Source organism: Procambarus clarkii, chromosome 55 (genome assembly GCF_040958095.1).
Source record: "Procambarus clarkii isolate CNS0578487 chromosome 55, FALCON_Pclarkii_2.0, whole genome shotgun sequence".
Taxonomy (NCBI): Eukaryota; Metazoa; Arthropoda; class Malacostraca; order Decapoda; family Cambaridae; genus Procambarus; species Procambarus clarkii.
The window spans coordinates 11,373,753-11,393,223 of NC_091204.1; the positions used below are offsets into that span (position 1 = coordinate 11,373,753).

The 19,471-nt window shown below is 59.0% G+C and overlaps 1 protein-coding gene across 1 annotated transcript; it reads right to left on the reverse strand.

The window, feature by feature from the left end:
• Positions 1–6,659: 6,659 nt before the first annotated feature.
• On the reverse strand, positions 6,660–9,372 carry LOC138352878 (uncharacterized). The gene is made up of 2 exons (XM_069305431.1): positions 8,862–9,372; positions 6,660–7,276 (listed from the first exon to the last, which is right to left on the reverse strand). The coding sequence occupies exons 1-2, from the start codon at positions 9,370–9,372 to the stop codon at positions 6,660–6,662; spliced, it is 1,128 nt and encodes a 375-aa protein (XP_069161532.1).
• Positions 9,373–19,471: the final 10,099 nt, after the last annotated feature.

A 19,471-nucleotide genomic window follows, 5' to 3' on the forward strand; every position in this document is an offset into this window, starting at 1 on the left:
GACCCCACACACAAGCTGACCCCACACACAGCTGACCCACACACAGCTGACCCCACACACAGCTGACCCCACACACAGCTGACCCCACACACAGCTGACCCCACATACAGCTGACCCCACACACAGCTGACCCCACACAAGGCTGACCCCACACACAGCTGACCCCACACACAGCTGACCCCACACACAAGCTGACCCACACACAGCTGACCCCACACACAGCTGACCCCACACACAGCTGACCCCACACACAGCTGACCCCACACACAAGCTGACCCCACACACAGGCTGACCCCACACACAGGCTAACCCCACACACAAGCTGACCCAACACAGGCTGACCGCACAGGCTGACCCCACACGCTGACCCCACACAGGCTGACCCCATAGGCTGACCCCACACGCTGACCCCACACGCTGACCCCACAGGCTGACCACACAGGCTGACCCCACACACAGCTGACCCCACACAGCTGACCCCACAGGCTGACCCCACACGCTGACCCCACACAGGCTGACCCCACACAGGCTGACCCCATAGGCTGACCCCACACGCTGACCCCACAAGCTGACCCCACACAGGCTGACCCCATAGGCTGACCCCACACGCTGACCCCACAAGCTGACCCCACACACAGGCTGACCCCACACACAGCTGACGCCACACACAGGCTGACCCCACACACAGCTGACCCCACACACAGGCTGACCCCACACACAGCTGACCCCACACACAGGCTGACCCCACACACAGCTGACCCCACACACAGGCTGACCCCACACACAGGCTGACCCCACACACAGCTGACCCCATACACAGCTGACCCCACACACAGCTGACCCCACACACAGCTGACCCCATACACAGCTGACCCCACACACAGCTGACCCCACAGGCTGACCACACAGGCTGACTCAACAGGCTGACCACACAGGCTGACCCCACAGGCTGACCCCGCAAGCTGACCCCACACACAGCTGACCCCACACACAGGCTGACCCCACACACAGCTGACCCCACACACAGCTGACCCCACACACAGCTGACGCCACACACAGGCTGACCCCACACACAGCTGACCCCACACACAGCTGACCCCACACACAGGCTGACCCCACACACAGCTGACCCCACACACAGGCTGACCCCACACACAGGCTGACCCCACACACAGCTGACCCCACACACAGCTGACCCCACACACAGCTGACCCCACACACAGCTGACCCCACACAAGCTGACCCCACACACAGCTGACCCCACACACAGCTGACCCCACACACAGGCTGACCCCACACACAGGCTGACCCCTCACACAGGCTGACCCCACACACAGCTGACCCCACACACAGCTGACCCCACACACAGGCTGACCCCACACACAGGCTGACCCCACACAAGCTGACCCCACACACAGGCTGACCCCACACAAGCTGACCCCACACACAGCTGACCCCACACAAGCTTACCCCACAGGCTGACCCCACAGACTAACCCCACACAAGCTGACCCCAACCACCTGGCCTCTGGGGTCATATTTTTACCCCCAATGCTAAATCCTTGTACCATGACCCACCACCACCTGCCTACCCAATACTCAGGTCAGCCCGGAAATAGAATCGGAAACTTCCTAGCATAGCGCGTTCGAATCCCCTCTGAACTGTGAGAGAGGGGGTTATAGAGGCTGGAGAATAAGTCAATATGTATCCCCCCCTCTCCCCCCAACCCCAGCTGTATCCGAATACATCGGGGACCCCAAGATGTATCCGGATACACACGATACAAATCTTTGTTTACAAATCAGTTTTTATTTCCCGTTTTCTTCCGTGCCAGCCGCGTCCGAACGCGTGCACAACTCATACGTTTCCCTAAATAGCATCGGAAGGACCTATTTGTCAAATCCAGCGGTGCAGCTGACCTGGGCATGGTACATGGGGTACGAGAGTGGGGTATGAGGGGGGGTAGGGGCAGCTTATCGCCCGCACGTGCCCAGAAAACAATGGAAGAACACCTTTTGTTGAGCTTCAGTTTCCTAAGCCGAAGCCGACCTATAAATAGGCCTCAATGTATTTTTCTTTGGCTGTTCTGGTAAGCAAACTCTATTTACAATTTTAGTAGATATGATCTATCTTGAGGTTATCTTGAGGTTATCTTGGGGTTATCTTAGGGTTATCTTTGGGTTATCTTGAGGTAATCTTGAGGTTATCTTGGGGTTATCTTGGGGTTATCTTGAGGTTATCTTGGGGTTATCTTAGGGTTATCTTTGGGTTATCTTGAGGTAATCTTGAGGTTATCTTTAGGTTATTTTGGTGTTATATTGAGAATATCTTGAGGTTATCTTTGGGGTTATCTTGGTGTTATCTCGAAGAAATCTTGAGGTTATCTTGGGGTTATCTTGGGGTTATCTTGAGGTTATCTTGATGTTATCTTGAGGTTATCTTGAGGTTATCTTGAGGTTATCTTGGGGTTATCTTGATGTTATCTTGGGGTTATCTTGAGGTTATCTTGAGGTTATCTTGAGGTTATCTTGGGGTTATCTTGAGGTTATCTTAGGGTTAACTTGGGGTAATCTTGGGGTTATCTTGAGGTTATCTTGGGGTTATCTTGAGGTTATCTTGGGGTTATCTTGAGGTTATTTTGAGGTTATCTTAGGGTTAACTTGGGGTTATCTTGAGGTTATCTTGAGGTTATCTTTGGGTTATCTTGAGGTTATCTTGGGATTATCTTGGGGTTATCTTTGAGTTATATTGAGGTTATCTTGGGGTTATCTTGAGGTTATCTTTGGGTTATCTTGGGGTTATCTTGAGGTTATCTTTGAGTTATATTGAGGTTATCTTGGGGTTATCTTGAGGTTATCTTTGAGTTATATTGAGGTTATCTTGGGGTTATCTTGAGGTTATCTTTGGGTTATCTTGGGGTTATCTTGAGGTTATCTTTGAGTTATATTAATTGAGGTTATCTTGGTTTATCTTGAGGTTATTTTAAGGTTATCTTGGGGTTATCATGAAGTTATCTTGAGATGATTTCGGGGTTCAGCGTCCCCGCGGCCCGGTCCTCGACCCAGGAAGTAGTAGCAGCTGTCTAACTCCCAGGTATACCTATTCCCTGCTAGGGTGAACAGGCACATCAGGATGAAAGAAACTCTACCCCCATTTGTCTCCGCCGGGGATCGAACCCCCGGGAACCTCAGGACTACGATTCCCGAACGCTGTCCACTCAGCCATAAGTCCCCTACGTGTCAATGTGCGCCTACGATGACAAATGAATGTGTGGGGTCGGCGGCCGGGTGGAATGGTCTGGCCTCCAGCTGGCAGTATTACGAGGCTTAAGGGGCCAGGGGGGGGAGGGGGGCGGCAAGCATCAGCTGTTATTAATCTGCCATAAAGAAGGGGGATTAATCCCCCCCTAAAGAGGTGTTTAAGGCCGGTAATCCCCCCCCTCCCCTCCTGATCAACACAGGCGGGACCCTAGAGCCAGAGCTCAATCAACAGCAAGCACAACTAGGTGAGTACACACTGTATATGTAGAACTGATGTGTATATATATATATATATATATATATATATATATATATCTATCTGTAGGTTCAATTAGCCATTTAAAATCACTACAATCACCTTGTGTAGTTGACCAATAAATGACTGGGCCGTGTAATTAGACGCGGCTCGAACTTGCATAACTGTCTCAAGTAAACAGCTGATCCAACGAGAAGATTAACATTTGTCAACCCTTAAAATCTTACTTTATCTCGCAGGTGCAAAACTGTGGTGAGAATCATAAGAGAATAGTATTTATATTCGTATTTTCCTAACTCAAGCTTGCTACAGATATTTCTAATGTCTCTAACATGTCCACATTGTCTCAAGAAGTGGTCAAGTGGTTTAATCTCTCCTCATATTAACAGGTTTCTAATTTGGGGGATTAATTCATTCTACGCTTGACACGTTCAAGTTAATTTATATTGTATAGTTCGGCGACCAAAAGTGAGCTACATAATCTAGATGGGGCGTAACCCGAGCAAGATATAACTGAAGAACAACACGCTTCGATTAAATAAATCCCAGTGTCCTATTGGCCTTATTACGAACACTCACGCATGGAACAAATCCACCAGGGCCGTGACGAGGATTCGAACCTGCGTCCGAGATGGGTCATGCATTGGCCGAAGAGACCATGCCCCAAGATTACCGTCAGAGTGCCGGCGGGGGGATGGGGGGAATTAGCCTCGGTTTACCATCCTCTTTTGTCCGCTCGTGTTGGTCGAGTGGTTAAGGTGTCGTGTACGCCAGATGCAGAGTGCTCCCGGCAGTATGGGTTCGATGCGTTGCTGAGCTATATAAGTGGCTATATAAGCTATATAAGTGGCTATATAAGCTATATAAGAGTTATAAGTGGAGTGCCTCAAGGCTCTATCTTGGGGCCTCTCTTGTTTATAATATATATAAATGATCTAGATTCAGGTTTTCAATCTATGGTGAGTGCATTAGGCAGTAATGGGGGGGGGGGGTAGCCAGGTGTGCCAGCTTCACCCCTAAATTATATCTTGTCCAAATAATCAATTTACAATTACCTAATCAATTACTTAAATTAAAAAAAAGTCATTTTTATACCGTTTATTTGATGGTGTAAAAGATTGTCTCAGTGGGCCATGATTAGCGGGTCCATAGGTCACTACTGGGGGCCACACCCGGCCCTGGGCCCCCTGGCCCTGGCCACACCTGGCCCCCCTGGGCCCCCTGGGCCCCCTGGGCCCCCTGGTCACACCCGGCCCTGGGCCCCCTGGGCCTGGCCACACCTGGCCCCCCCTGGGCCCCCTGGTCACACCCGGCCCTGGGCCCCCTGGCCCTTGATACACCCGGCCCTGGGCCCCCTGGCCCTTGATACACCCGGCCCTGGGCCCCCTGGCTCTTGATACACCCGGCCCTGGGCCCCCTGGCCCTTGACACACCCGGCCCTGGGCCCCCTGGCCCTTGACACACCCGGCCCTGGGCCCCCTGGCCCTTGATACACCCGGCCCTGGGCCCCCTGGCCCTCGACACACCCGGCCCTGGGCCCCCTGGCCCTTGATACACCCGGCCCTGGGCCCCCTGGGCCCCCTGGTCACACCCCGCCCTGGGCCCCCTGGTCACACCCGGCCCTGGGCCCCCTGGTCACACCCGGCCCTGGGCCCCCTGGTCACACCCGGCCCTGGGCCCCCTGGTCACACCCGGCCCTGGGCCCCCTGGTCACACCCGGCCCTGGGCCCCCTGGCCCTGGCCACACCCGGCCCTGGGCCCCCTGGCCCTTGACACACCCGGCCCTGGGCCCCCTGGTCACACCCGGCCCTGGGCCCCCTGGCCCTTGACACACCCGGCCCTGGGCCCCCTGGTCACACCCGGCCCTGGGCCCCCTGGTCACACCCGGCCCTGGGCCCCCTGGTCACACCCGGCCCTGGCCACACCCGGCCCTGGGCCCCCTGGTCACACCCGGCCCTGGCCACACCCGGCCCTGGGCCCCCTGGCCCTTGATACACCCGGCCCTGGGCCCCCTGGCCCTTGACACACCCGGCCCTGGGCCCCCTGGCCCTTGATACACCCGGCCCTGGGCCCCCTGGCCCTTGACACACCCGGCCCTGGGCCCCCTGGCCCTTGACACACCCGGCCCTGGGCCCCCTGGTCACACCCGGCCCTGGGCCCCCTGGCCCTTGACACACCCGGCCCTGGGCCCCCTGGTCACACCCGGCCCTGGGCCCCCTGGTCACACCCGGCCCTGGGCCCCCTGGCCCTTGACACACTCGGCCCTGGGCCCCCTGGCCCTTGACAGCATGCAGGGGGGGGCCCTTAGGGCGGAAGGGACCATAGGTTACTACTGACGGGCCACACCCGGCCCTGGGCCCCCTGGCCCTTGACACACCCGGCCCTGGGCCCCCTGGCCCTTGACAGCATGCAGGGGGGGGGGCCCTTTAGGCGGAAGGGCCCATAGGTCACTACTGGGGGGCCACACCCGGCCCTGGGCCCCCTGGCCCTTGACAGCATGCAAGGGGGGGGGGGGGCCTTTAGGGCGGAAGGGGCCATAGGTCACTACTGACGGGCCACACCCGGCCCTGGGCCCCCTGGCCCTTGACACACCCGGCCCTGGGCCTCCTGGCCCTTGACAGCATGCAGGGGGGGGCCCTTAGGGCGGAAGGGGCCCTCCTCTGTATTAACCATTGGGGAAGATTTTAAGTTTTTGTGAAATAATCCGGATTATCCTTCAATGGATTTGTAACTTTGGTGATTGGCTGGTTCGTCCCTTAAGTGGGGGGGCCTGAGGGTCCCTGAGGGTCCCTGAGGGCCCCTGAGGGTCCCTGAGGGTTCCTAAGCGTCCCTGAGGGGTCCCTAAGGGTCCTTGAGGGTCCCTGAGGGTCCCTGAGGGCCCCTGAGGGCCTCTGAGGGTCCCTGAGGGTCCCTGAGGGTCCCTGAGGGTCCCTGAGGGCCCCTGAGGGCCCCTGAGGGCCCCTGAGGGTCCCTGAGGGTCCCTGAGGGTTCCTAAGCGTCCCTGAGGGTCTCTGAGGGTCCCTAAGGGCCCTGAGGGTCTCTGAGGGGTCCCTGAGGGGTTCCAAAGCGTCCCTGAGGGGTCCCTAAGGGCCCCTGAGGGTCCCTGAGGGTCCCTGAGGGTCCCTAATCATCCCTGAGGGTCCCTAAGGTGTTCCAAAGGGTCCCTGAGGGTCCCTAAGGTGTTCCTGAGGGTCCCTAAGGGTCCCTAAGGGTCCCTGAAGGTCTCTGAGGGGTCCCTGAGGGTCCCTGAGGGCCCCTGAGGGGTTCCTAAGGGTCCCTGAGGGTCCCTGAGGGTCCCTGAGGGTTCCTAAGCGTCCCTGAGGGTCTCTGAGGGTCCCTGAGGGGTTCCAAAGCGTCCCTGAGGGGTCCCTAAGGGCCCCTGAGGGTCCCTGAGGGTCCCTAATGGTCCCTGAGGGTCCATGAGAATCCCTAAGGTGTTCCTGAGGGTCCCTAAGGGTCCCTAAGGGTCCCTGAGGGTCCCTAAGGTGTTCCTGAGGGTCCCTAAGGGTCCCTGAAGGTCTCTGAGGGGTCCCTGAGGGCCCCTGAGGGGTTCCTAAAGGTCCCTGAGGGCCCCTGAGGGCCCCTAAGGGGTCCCTGAGGGTCTCTGAGGGGTCCCTGAGGGTCTCTGAGGGGTCCCTGAGGGTCTCTGAAGGGTCCCAGAGGGTCCCTGAGGGCCCCTGAGGGGTTCCTGAGGGCCCCTGAGGGGTTCCTGAGGGCCCCTGAGGGCCCCTGAGGGTCTCTGAGGGGTCCCTAAGGGACCCTAAGGGGCCCTAAGGGTCCCTGAGGGTCCCTGAGGGTCCCTAAGGGCCCCTGAGGGTCTCTGAGGGGTCCCTGAGGGTCTCTGAGGTTTCTCTGAGGGTCCCTGAGGGCCCCTGAGGGGTTCCTAAGGGTCCCTGAGGGCCCCTCAGGGCCCCTGAGGGTCTCTGCGGGGTCCCTGAGGGTCTCGGAGGGGTCCCTGAGGGTCCCTGAGGGCCCCTGAGGGGTTCCTAAGGGTCCCTGAGGGCCCCTGAGGGTCTCTGAGGGGGTCCCTAAGGGTCCCTGAGGGCCCCTGAGGGCCCCTGAGGGTCCCTAAGGGCCCCTAGATAGAGGGGGAGGTGCTACACATAGGGGATTAAGCACATTATTTTGTCAGGTTAAATGTGAGTCAAATATTGTTAGGGGGCCGCCGCCCCCCTGCCAGGGACACTAGGGGGTACAAGGGACATCAATCAGGGAGTCAGCAGTGTGGGGAACAGCGGCATCGAGCACTAATGGCCCGGAAGTCTTGATTAGTATTTCGCATTGCCTTATTACACGTCCAATGAGGTCATCACTACCCCTACCCCCCCTGCTGGGTGTGGGGGGCCCCACACCTGCTGTAACCCCCCCTGGTGTGTGTGGGGGGCCCTTACACACCTGCTGTAACCCCCCCTGGTGTGTGTGGGGGGCCCTTACACACCTGCTGTAACCCCCCCTGGTGTGTGTGGGGGGCCCCACACCTGCTGTAACCCCCCCTGGTGTGTGTGGGGGGCCCCACACCTGCTGTAACCCCCCTGGTGTGTGTGGGGGGGCCCACACTTGCTGTAACCCCCCCTGGTGTGTGTGGGGGGCCCCCACACCTGCTGTAACCCCCCCTGGTGTGTGTGGGGGGCCCCATACCTGCTGTAACCCCCCTCCCCTGGTGTGTGTGGGGGGTCCCACACCTGCTGTAACCCCCCTGCTGGGTGTGTGGGGCCCTTACACACCTGCTGTAACCCCCCCTGGTGTGTGTGGGGGGTCCCACACCTGCTGTAACCCCCCCTGCTGGGTGTGGGGGGCCCTTACACACCTGCTGTAACCCCCTCTGGTGTGTGTGGGGGGCCCCACACCTGCTGTAACCCCCCCTGGTGTGTGTGGGGCCCCACACCTGCTGTAACCCCTCCTGGTGTGTGTGGGGGGCCCACACCTGCTGTAACCCCCCTGGTGTGTGTGGGGGGCCCCACACCTGCTGTAACCCCCCCTGGTGAGTGTGGGGGGCCCCCACACCTGCTGTAACCCCCCCTGGTGTGTGTGGGGGGCTCCCACACCTGCTGTAACCCCCCCTGGTGTGTGTGTGGGGGCCCCACACCTGCTGTAACCCCCCCTGGTGTGTGTGGGGGGCCCCACACCTGCTGTAACCCCCCCTGGTGTGTGTGGGGGGCCCCACACCTGCTGTAACCCCCCCTGGTGTGTGTGGGGGGTCGTGGATATTACTCTGTAACCTGGTCAATAATTCATAGCTGAGCTGTTGATCATGTGATTGATCTGGGTCAATAGTTCTTCCTGTGGGCGGCACCCAGGCAGGTGTGTTCGTGGGGGGGGGCGGCAGGTGTGGGCGTGGACGGCACCCAGGCAGGTGTGGGCGTGGGGGGCGGCAGGTGTGGGCGTGGACGGCACCCAGGCAGGTGTGGGCGTGGGGGGGCACCCAGGCAGGTTTGGGCGGCACCCAGGCAGGTGTGGGCGTGGGGGCGGCAGGTGTGGGCGTGAGGGGCGGCAGGTGTGGGCGTGGACGGCACCCAGGCAGATGTGGGCGTGGGGGGCGGCAGGTGTGGGCGTGGGGGGCGGCAGGTGTGGGCGTGGACGGCACCCAGGCAGATGTGGGCGTGGGGGGGCGGCAGGTGTGGGCGTGGGGGGCGGCAGGTGTGGGCGTGAGGGGCGGCAGGTGTGGGCGTGGGCGGCACCCAGGCAGGTGTGGGCGTGAGGGGCGGCAAGTGTGGGCGTGAGGGGCGGCAGGTGTGGGCGTGGGGGGCGGCAGGTGTGGGCGTGAGGGGCGGCAGGTGTGGGCGTGAGGGGGCGGCAGGTGTGGGCGTGAGGGGCGGCAGGTGTGGGCGTGGGGGGTGAGGGATTACATAGCAACATTAGAGTATTAATCTCTAATGTAATCCGTCACTTTGTCGTCATGTTAACTGGTGATGGGTCGAGCTCTGAGTGGTGATGGGGGGGGGGGGGGGCGTGGGTCAAGGGGGGAGGGGGGGGGGGGGCGTGGGTCAAGGGGGGAGGGGGTTAAAGAAGGGGGGCAAGGCTTAGGGGGGGCTTCCGCCCCCTCTAAAAAAAACCAGAAACACCAGTAAGGTTTAAAATTATGACACGAAAAAAATTTCCTCAAAATACGTGTTTAAACTCTCTTTTGGACGGTTGATCTCCGTCTTGTGAGGCGTTTTGACGGCATGTTTAGCTGACTGTTGTGGTTGGCTTGTGGCATGCAGTCTTGCCCAGCCCCAGGCCAGGTCTAGGCCAGCCCCAGGCCAGCCCCAGGCCAGCCCCAGACCAGCCCCAGGCCAGCCCCAGGCCAGGTCTAGGCCAGCCCCAGGCCAGGTCTAGGCCAGGTCTAGGCCAGCCCCAGGCCAGCCCCAGGCCAGCCCTAGGCCAGCCCTAGGCCAGCCCCAGGCCAACCCCAGGCCAGCCCCAGGCCAGCCCCAGGCCAACCCCAGGCCAGCCCCAGGCCAGCCCCAGGCCAGCCCCAGGCCAGCCCCAGGCCAGCCCCAGGCCAACCCCAGGCCAGCCCTAGGCCAGCCCCAGGCCAGCCCCAGGCCAGCCCCAGGCCAGCCCCAGGCCAGCCCCAGGCCAGCCCTAGGCCAGCCCCAGGCCAGCCCCAGGCCTGCCCCAGGCCAGCCCTAGGCCAGCCCCAGGCCAGCCCCAGGCCAGGTCTAGGCCAGCCCCAGGCCAGGTCTAGGCCAGCCCCAGGCCAGGTCTAGGCCAGCCCCAGGCCAGGTCTAGGCCAGCCCCAGGCCAGCCCCAGACCAGCCCCAGGCCAGCCCCAGGCCAGCCCCAGGCCAGCCCTGGTAGGCTTCAGGCCAGCCCTGGTAGGCTTCAGGCCAGCCCTAGGCCAGCCCCAGGCCAGCCCCAGGCTAGCCCCAGGCCAGCCCTAGGCCAGCCCTGGTAGGCTTCAGGCCAGCCCCAGGCCAGCCCCAGGCCAGCCCCAGGCCAGCCCCAGGCCAGCCCTGGTAGGCATCAGGCCAGCCCTGGTAGGCTTCAGGCCAGCCCTGGTAGGCTTCAGGCCAGCCCCAGGCCAGCCCCAGGCCAGCCCTGGTAGGCTTCAGGCCAGCCCCAGGCCAGCCCCAGGCCAGCCCTAGGCCAGCCCTGGTAGGCTTCAGGCCAGCCCTAGGCCAGGTCTAGGCCAGGTCTAGGCCAGCTCTGTAACCTTACCCCTACCTTACCTTACCCATAGCTTTAGTGTTCACTGGGGTGTGCTGTCGCAGTGGGCGACATTGTGAAGGACCTGTCGCACATGGAGACCCCCATTTACCTGGGTAAATACCGGCACCTTTGGTGAGGAAAGTGAGAGGTTTGTGTAGCGAAGCCTACTCAGACAATAGAGGCCTCCCACCCTTGTTGGTGAGTGTGTGTAGGGGGGGTGGGCACTAGTGCCTCCTGCCTGTCTGCCTGTCCCCGGCCTGTCAGGGGAAACACTGCCCAACCACTGCCGCAATCAATACCTTTTGTGTGGTTTAATTACTACAAGTGTTTATCCACTGACAGGAACCGTCGCCTCACCTGTATCCTGTCGCTCGCTCGCACGCACGCACTCTCCCCCCCCCTCTCCTGGGGGGCATTATGCCCCCCCTTCCCCCCCCCCCCCTATGAGGGCCTCGTAGCCTGGTGGATAGCGCGCAGGACTCGTAATTCTGTGGCGCGGGTTCGATTCCCGCACGAGGCAGAAACAAATGGGCAAAGTTTCTTTCACCCTGAATGCCCCTGTTACCTAGCAGTAAATAGGTACCTGGGAGTTAATCAGCTGTCACGGGCTGCTTCCTGGGGGTGGAGGCCTGGTCGAGGACCGGGCCGCGGGGACACTAAAAGCCCCGAAATCATCTCAAGATAACCTCAAGATCTCAAGATAACCCCCCTGCTGCATGCCCAGCTGGGGCATATTGCATTCTGACTGGGGTGTACTGAGGAGTACTGGGGTGTACTGGGGTGTACTGAGGAGTACTGGGGTGTACCGGGGTGTACTGGGGTGTTCTGGGGTATACTGGGGTGTACTGGGGTAGTACTGGGGTGTACTGGGGAGTACTGAGGAGTACTGGGGTGTACTGAGGAGTACTGGGGTGTACTGAGGAGTACTGGGGTGTACTGGGGTGTACTGAGGTGTACTGGGGTGTACTGAGGAGTACTGGGGTGTACTGGGGTGTACTGAGGAGTACTGGGGTGTACTGAGGAGTACTGGGGTGTACTGGGGTGTACTGAGGTGTACTGGGGTGTACTGAGGAGTACTGGGGTGTACTGGGGTGTACTGGGGTGTACTGGGGTGTACTGGGGTGTACTGGGGTGTACTGGGATGTACTGAGGAGTACTGGGGAGTACTGGGGTGTACTGAGGAGTACTGGGGTGTACTGGGGTGTACTGGGGAGTACTGGGGAGTACTGGGTGTACGGGGGAGTACTGGGGTGTACTGGGGTGTACTGGGGTGTACTGGGGTGTACTGAGGAGTACTGGGGAGTACTGGGGTGTACTGAGGAGTACTGGGGTGTACTGGGGAGTACTGGGGTGTACTGGGGTGTACTGAGGAGTACTGGGGAGTACTGGGGTGTACTGAGGAGTACTGGGGTGTACTGGGGAGTACTGGGGTGTACTGGGGAGTACTGGGTGTACTGGGGTGTACTGGGGAGTACTGGGGTGTACTGGGGTGTACTGGGGAGTACTGGGGAGTACTGGGTGTACTGGGGTGTACTGGGGAGTACTGGGGTGTACTGGGGAGTACTGGGGTGTACTGAGGAGTACTGGGGTGTACTGGGGAGTACTGGGGAGTACTGGGGTGTACTGGGGAGTACTGGGGTGTACTGGGGTGTACTGGGGAGTACTGGGGTGTACTGGGGAGTACTGGGGTGTACTGGGGAGTACTGGGGAGTACTGAGGGGTACTGGGGTGTACTGAGGAGTACTGGGGTGTACTGGGGTGTACTGGGGAGTACTGGGGTGTACTGAGGAGTACTAGGGTGTACTGGGGAGTACTGGGGAGTACTGGGGTGTACTGAGGAGTACTGGGGTGTACTGGGGTGTACTGGGGAGTACTGGGGTGTACTGGGGAGTACTGGGGTGTACTGAGGAGTACTGGGGTGTACTGGGGTGTACTGGGGAGTACTGGGGTGTACTGAGGAGTACTAGGGTGTACTGGGGAGTACTGGGGAGTACTGGGGTGTACTGGGGAGTACTGGGGTGTACTGGGGTGTACTGGGGTGTACTGGGGAGTACTGGGGTGTACTGGGGAGTACTGGGGTGTACTGGGGAGTACTGGGGTGTACTGGGGTGTACTGGGGTGTACTGGGGAGTAATGGGGTGTACTGGGGAGTACTGGGGTGTACTGGGGTGTACTGGGCTGTACTGGGGAGTACTGGGGTGTGCTGGGGAGTACTGGGGTGTACTGGGGTGTACTGGGGAGTACTGGGGTGTACGGGGGACTACTGGGGTGTACTGGGGAGTACTAGTGGGTACTGGGGAGTACTGGGGAGTACTGGGGAGTACTGGGGTGTACTTGGATGCACTGGGGGAGTACTGGGGTGTACTGGGGAGTACTGGGGTGTACTGGGGAGTACTGGGGTTTACTGGGGTGTACTGGGGTATACTGGGGAGTTCTGGGGAGTACTGCGGTGTACTGGGAAGTACTGGGGTGATCTGGGAGGGTACTGGCAAGTACTGGGGTGTTCTAAGGGAGTACTGTGGAGTATTGGGGTGTACTGGGGTGTACTGGGGTGTATTGGGGTGTACTGGGGGTGTACTGGGGAGTACTGGGGTGTACTGGGGAGTACTGGGTTGTACTGGGGAGTACTGGGTGTACTGGGGAGTACTGGGGTGTACTGGGATGTACTGGGGAGTACTGGGGTGTACTGGGGAGTACTGGGGTGTACTGGGGTGTACTGTGGAGTACTGGGGTGTACTGGGGAGTACTGGGGTGTAATGGGGAGTACTGGGGTGTACTGGGGAGTACTGGGGTGTACTGGGGTGTACTGGGGAGTACTGAGGAGTACGGAGGAGTACTGGGGTGTACTGGGGAGTACTGGGGTGTACTGGGGAGTACTGAGGTGTACTGGGGAGTACTGGGGTGCACTGGGATGTACTGGGGAGTACTGGGGTGTACTGGGGTGTACAGGGATGTACTGGGGAGTACTGGGGTGTACTGGGGTGTACTGGAGAGTACTGGAGATTACTGGGGTGTACTGGGGAGTACTGGGGTGCACTGGGGTGTACTGGGGAGTACAGAGGTGTACTGGGGAGTACTGGGGTGCACTGAGGTGTACTGGGGAGTACTGGGGTGTACTGGGGAGTACTAGGGTGTACTGGGGTGTACTGGGGTGTACTGGGGATTACTGGGGTGTACTGGGGAGTAATGGGGTGTACTGGGGAGTACTGGGGTGTACTGGGGAGTACTGGGGAGTACAGGGGGTGTACTCTGGTGTACTGGGGTGTACTCTGTTGTACTGGGGTGTACTGGAGAGTACTGGGGTGTACTGGGAAGTACTGGGGTGTACTGGGGAGTACTGGAGAGTACTGGGGTGTACTGGGAAGTACTGGGGTGTACTGGGGAGTACTGGAGTGTACTGGGGAGTACTGGGGTGTACTGGGGAGTACTAGGGTGTACTAGGGAGTACTGGGGTGTACTGGGGAGTACTGGGGAGTACTGGGGTGTACTGAGGAGTACTGGGGAGGACTGGGGTGTACTGGGGAGTACTGGGGAGGACTGGGGTGTACTGGGGAGTACTGGGGTAGTACTGGGGAGTACTGGGGAGTACTGGTGTGTACTGGGGTGTACTGGGGAGTTAAGGTACGTTAACTGGCTTTGATTTACCTTAAGATGTTAACTTATGAATGATAAAATGTTTAAAATTGTTAAAAATGTTAAAATTGCTGAATGGGTCTGTGGGGTCGGCCGCGGGATGGAATGGACTTGAGTCGCGGAATGGTGACCGGGCCATCAGTTGAGAGTCGTGTGTAAACCGTTTTTCATTCGTAAACACCTGGTTAGGGGGGGTTGGCGGGTGGATGGAATGGTCTATGAGATGTTTGGGGACGTTTGAAGCATCAGGTGGGCCAGTGGCGTGGTGCCCAGTCAATCTCCCCCTCCCACAGGCCAATGGCCTTATGCCTTTGCGAGTCTGGAGGTGGTGTGTTGACCCACATTCTTAGAGGCTCTCATATTAACATTCTTAGAAACAAAACATTCTTGGAGGAAAACCTTTAAGTGATAGAGGGAAGGTTCTCACTTTACGATAGGTTAAGTGTACCACAGGGTACAGTCCTTGTACCACTGTACCCCAGGGTACAGTCCTGGCATCACTGTACCCCAGGGTACAGTCCTTGTACCACTGTACCCCAGGGTACAGTCCTTGCACCACTGTACCCTAGGGTACAGTCCTGGCACCACTGTACCCCAGGGAACAGTCCTTGTACCACTGTACCCCAGGGTACAGTTCTTGTACCACTGTACCCCAGGGTACAGTCCTTGTACCACTGTACCCCAGGGTACAGTCCTTGTACCACTGTACCCCAGGGTACAGTCCTTGTACCACTGTACCCCAGGGTACAGTCCTTGTACCACTGTACCCCAGGGTACAGTCCTGGCATCACTGTACCCCAGGGTACAGTCCTTGTACCACTGTACCCCAGGGCACAATCCTTGTAACACTGTACCCCAGGGTACAGTCCTTGTACCACTGTACCCCAGGGTACAGTCCTGGCACTACTGTATCCCAGGGTACAGTCCTGGCATCACTGTACCCCAGGGTACAGTCCTTGTAACACTGTACCCCAGGGCACAGTCCTGGCACCACTGTACCCCAGGGCACAGTCCTGGCACCACTGTACCCCAGGGTACAGTCCTGGCATCACTGTACCCCAGGGTACAGTCCTGGCATCACTGTACCCCAGGGCACAGTCCTGGCACCACTGTACCCCAGGGTACAGTCCTGGCACCACTGTACCCCAGGGTACAGTCCTGGCACCACTGTACCCCAGGGCACAGTCCTTGTACCACTGTACCCCAGGGTACAGTCCTGGCACCACTGTACCCCAGGGCACAGTCCTTGTAACACTGTACCCCAGGGCACAGTCCTTGTAACACTGTACCCCAGGGCACAGTCCTGGCACCACTGTACCCCAGGGTACAGTCCTGGCACCACTGTACCCCAGGGCACAGTCCTTGTAACACTGTACCCCAGGGCACAGTCCTTGTAACACTGTACCCCAGGGCACAGTCCTGGCACCACTGTACCCCAGGGTACAGTCCTTGTAACACTGTACCCCAGGGCACAGTCCTTGTAACACTGTACCCCAGGGCACAGTCCTTGTAACACTGTACCCCAGGGCACAGTCCTGGCACCACTGTACCCCAGGGCACAGTCCTGGCACCACTGTACCCCAGGGTACAGTCCTTGTAAGACTGTACCCCAGGGTACAGTCCTTGTAACACTGTACCCCAGGGCACAGTCCTTGTAACACTGTACCCCAGGGCACAGTCCTTGTAACACTGTACCCCAGGGCACAGTCCTTGTAACACTGTACCCCAGGGCACAGTCCTGGCACCACTGTACCCCAGGGCACAGTCCTTGTAACACTGTACCCCAGGGTACAGTCCTGGCACCACTGTACCCCAGGGCACAGTCCTTGTAACACTGTACCCCAGGGCACAGTCCTTGTAACACTGTACCCCAGGGCACAGTCCTTGTAACACTGTACCCCAGGGTACAGTCCTTGTAACACTGTACCCCAGGGTACAGTCCTGGCATCACTGTACCCCAGGGTACAGTCCTTGTAACACTGTACCCCAGGGTACAGTCCTTGTAACACTGTACCCCAGGGTACAGTCCTGGCACCACTGTACCCCAGGGTACAGTCCTTGTAACTCTGTACCCCAGGGTACAGTCCTTGTAACACTGTACCCCAGGGCACAGTCCTTGTAACACTATACCCCAGGGTACAGTCCTTGTAACACTGTACCCCAGGGTACAGTCCTTGTAACACTGTACCCCAGGGCACAGTCCTTGTAACACTGTACCCCAGGGCACAGTCCTTGTAACACTGTACCCCAGGGTACAGTCCTTGTAACACTGTACCCCAGGGTACAGTCCTGGCATCACTGTACCCCAGGGTACAGTCCTGGCACCACTGTACCCCAGGGCACAGTCCTGGCACCACTGTACCCCAGGGTACAGTCCTGGCACCACTGTACCCCAGGGCACAGTCCTTGTAACACTGTACCCCAGGGCACAGTCCTTGTAACACTGTACCCCAGGGCACAGTCCTGGCACCAATGTACCCCAGGGCACAGTCCTGGCACCACTGTACCCCAGGGTACAGTCCTTGTAACACTGTACCCCAGGGTACAGTCCTGGCACCACTGTACCCCAGGGCACAGTCCTGGCACCACTGTACCCCAGGGTACAGTCCTTGTAACACTGTACCCCAGGGTACAGTCCTGGCACCACTGTACCCCAGGGCACAGTCCTGGCACCACTGTACCCCAGGGTACAGTCCTGGCACCACTGTACCCCAGGGTATAGTCCTTGTAACACTGTACCCCAGGGTACAGTCCTTGTAACACTGTACCCCAGGGTACAGTCCTGGCATCACTGTACCCCAGGGTACAGTCCTGGCACCACTGTACCCCAGGGCACAGTCCTGGCACCACTGTGCCCCAGGGTACAGTCCTGGCACCACTGTACCCCAAGGCACAGTCCTTGTAACACTGTACCCCAGGGTACAGTCCTTGTAACACTGTACCCCAGGGTACAGTCCTTGTAACACTGTACCCCAGGGTACAGTCCTTGTAACACTGTACCCCAGGGTACAGTCCTGGCATCACTGTACCCCAGGGTACAGTCCTGGCACCACTGTACCCCAGGGCACAGTCCTTGTAACACTGTACCCCAGGGTACAGTCCTTGTAACACTGTACCCCTGGGTACAGTCCTTGTAACACTGTACCCCAGGGTACAGTCCTGGCATCACTGTACCCCAGGGTACAGTCCTGGCACCACTGTACCCCAGGGCACAGTCCTGGCACCACTGTACCCCAGGGTACAGTCCTTGTACCACTGTACCCCAGGGCACAGTCCTGGCACCGCTGTACCCCAGGGTACAGTCCTGGCACCGCTGTACCCCAGGGTACAGTCCTGGCATTACTGTACCCCAGGGTACAGTCCTGGCATTACTGTACCCCAGGGTACAGTCCTTGTACACTGTACCCCAGGGTACAGTCCTGGCATCACTGTACCCCAGGGTACAGTCCTTGTACCACTGTACCCCAGGGCACAATCCTTGTAACACTGTACCCCAGGGTACAGTCCTTGTACCACTGTACCCCAGGGTACCGTCCTGGCACTACTGTATCCCAGGGTACAGTCCTGGCATCACTGTACCCCAGGGTACAGTCCTTGTAACACTGTACCCGACGGTACAGTCCTTGTACACTGTACCCCAGGGCACAGTCCTTGTACCACTGTACCCCAGGGCACAGTCCTTGTACCACTGTACCCCAGGGTACAGTCCTTGTACCACTGTACCCCAGGGTACAGTCCTTGTACCACTGTACCCCAGGGCACAGTCCTTGTACCACTGTACCCCAGGGCACAGTCCTTGTACCACTGTACCCCAGGGTACAGTCCTTGTACCACTGTACCCCAGGGTACAGTCCTTGTACCACTGTACCCCAGGGCACAGTCCTTGTACCACTGTACCCCAGGGCACAGTCCTTGTACCACTGTACCCCAGGGTACAGTCCTTGTACCACTGTACCCCAGGGCACAGTCCTTGTACCACTGTACCCCAGGGCACAGTCCTTGTACCACTGTACCCCAGGGTACAGTCCTTGTACCACTGTACCCCAGGGCACAGTCCTTGTACCACTGTACCCCAGGGCACAGTCCTTGTAACACTGTACCCCAGGGTACAGTCCTTGTAACACTGTACCCCAGGGTACAGTCCTTGTAACACTGTACCCCAGGGTACAGTCCTGGCATCACTGTACCCCAGGGTACAGTCCTGGCACCACTGTACCCCAGGGCACAGTCCTTGTAACACTGTACCCCAGGGTACAGTCCTTGTAACACTGTACCCCAGGGTACAGTCCTTGTAACACTGTACCCCAGGGTACAGTCCTGGCATCACTGTACCCCAGGGTACAGTCCTGGCACCACTGTACCCCAGGGCACAGTCCTGGCACCACTGTACCCCAGGGTACAGTCCTTGTACCACTGTACCCCAGGGCACAGTCCTGGCACCGCTGTACCCCAGGGTACAGTCCTGGCACCGCTGTACCCCAGGGTACAGTCCTGGCATTACTGTACCCCAGGGTACAGTCCTTGTACACTGTACCCCAGGGTACAGTCCTGGCATCACTGTACCCCAGGGTACAGTCCTTGTACCACTGTACCCCAGGGCACAATCCTTGTAACACTGTACCCCAGGGTACAGTCCTTGTACCACTGTACCCCAGGGTACCGTCCTGGCACTACTGTATCCCAGGGTACAGTCCTGGCATCACTGTACCCCAGGGTACAGTCCTTGTAACACTGTACCCGACGGTACAGTCCTTGTACACTGTACCCCAGGGCACAGTCCTTGTACCACTGTACCCCAGGGCACAGTCCTTGTACCACTGTACCCCAGGGTACAGTCCTTGTACCACTGTACCCCAGGGTACAGTCCTTGTACCACTGTACCCCAGGGCACAGTCCTTGTACCACTGTACCCCAGGGCACAGTCCTTGTACCACTGTACCCCAGGGTACAGTCCTTGTACCACTGTACCCCAGGGTACAGTCCTTGTACCACTGTACCCCAGGGCACAGTCCTTGTACCACTGTACCCCAGGGCACAGTCCTTGTACCACTGTACCCCAGGGTACAGTCCTTGTACCACTGTACCCTAGGGCACAGTCCTTGTACCACTGTACCCCAGGGCACAGTCCTTGTACCACTGTACCCCAGGGTACAGTCCTTGTACCACTGTACCCCAGGGCACAGTCCTT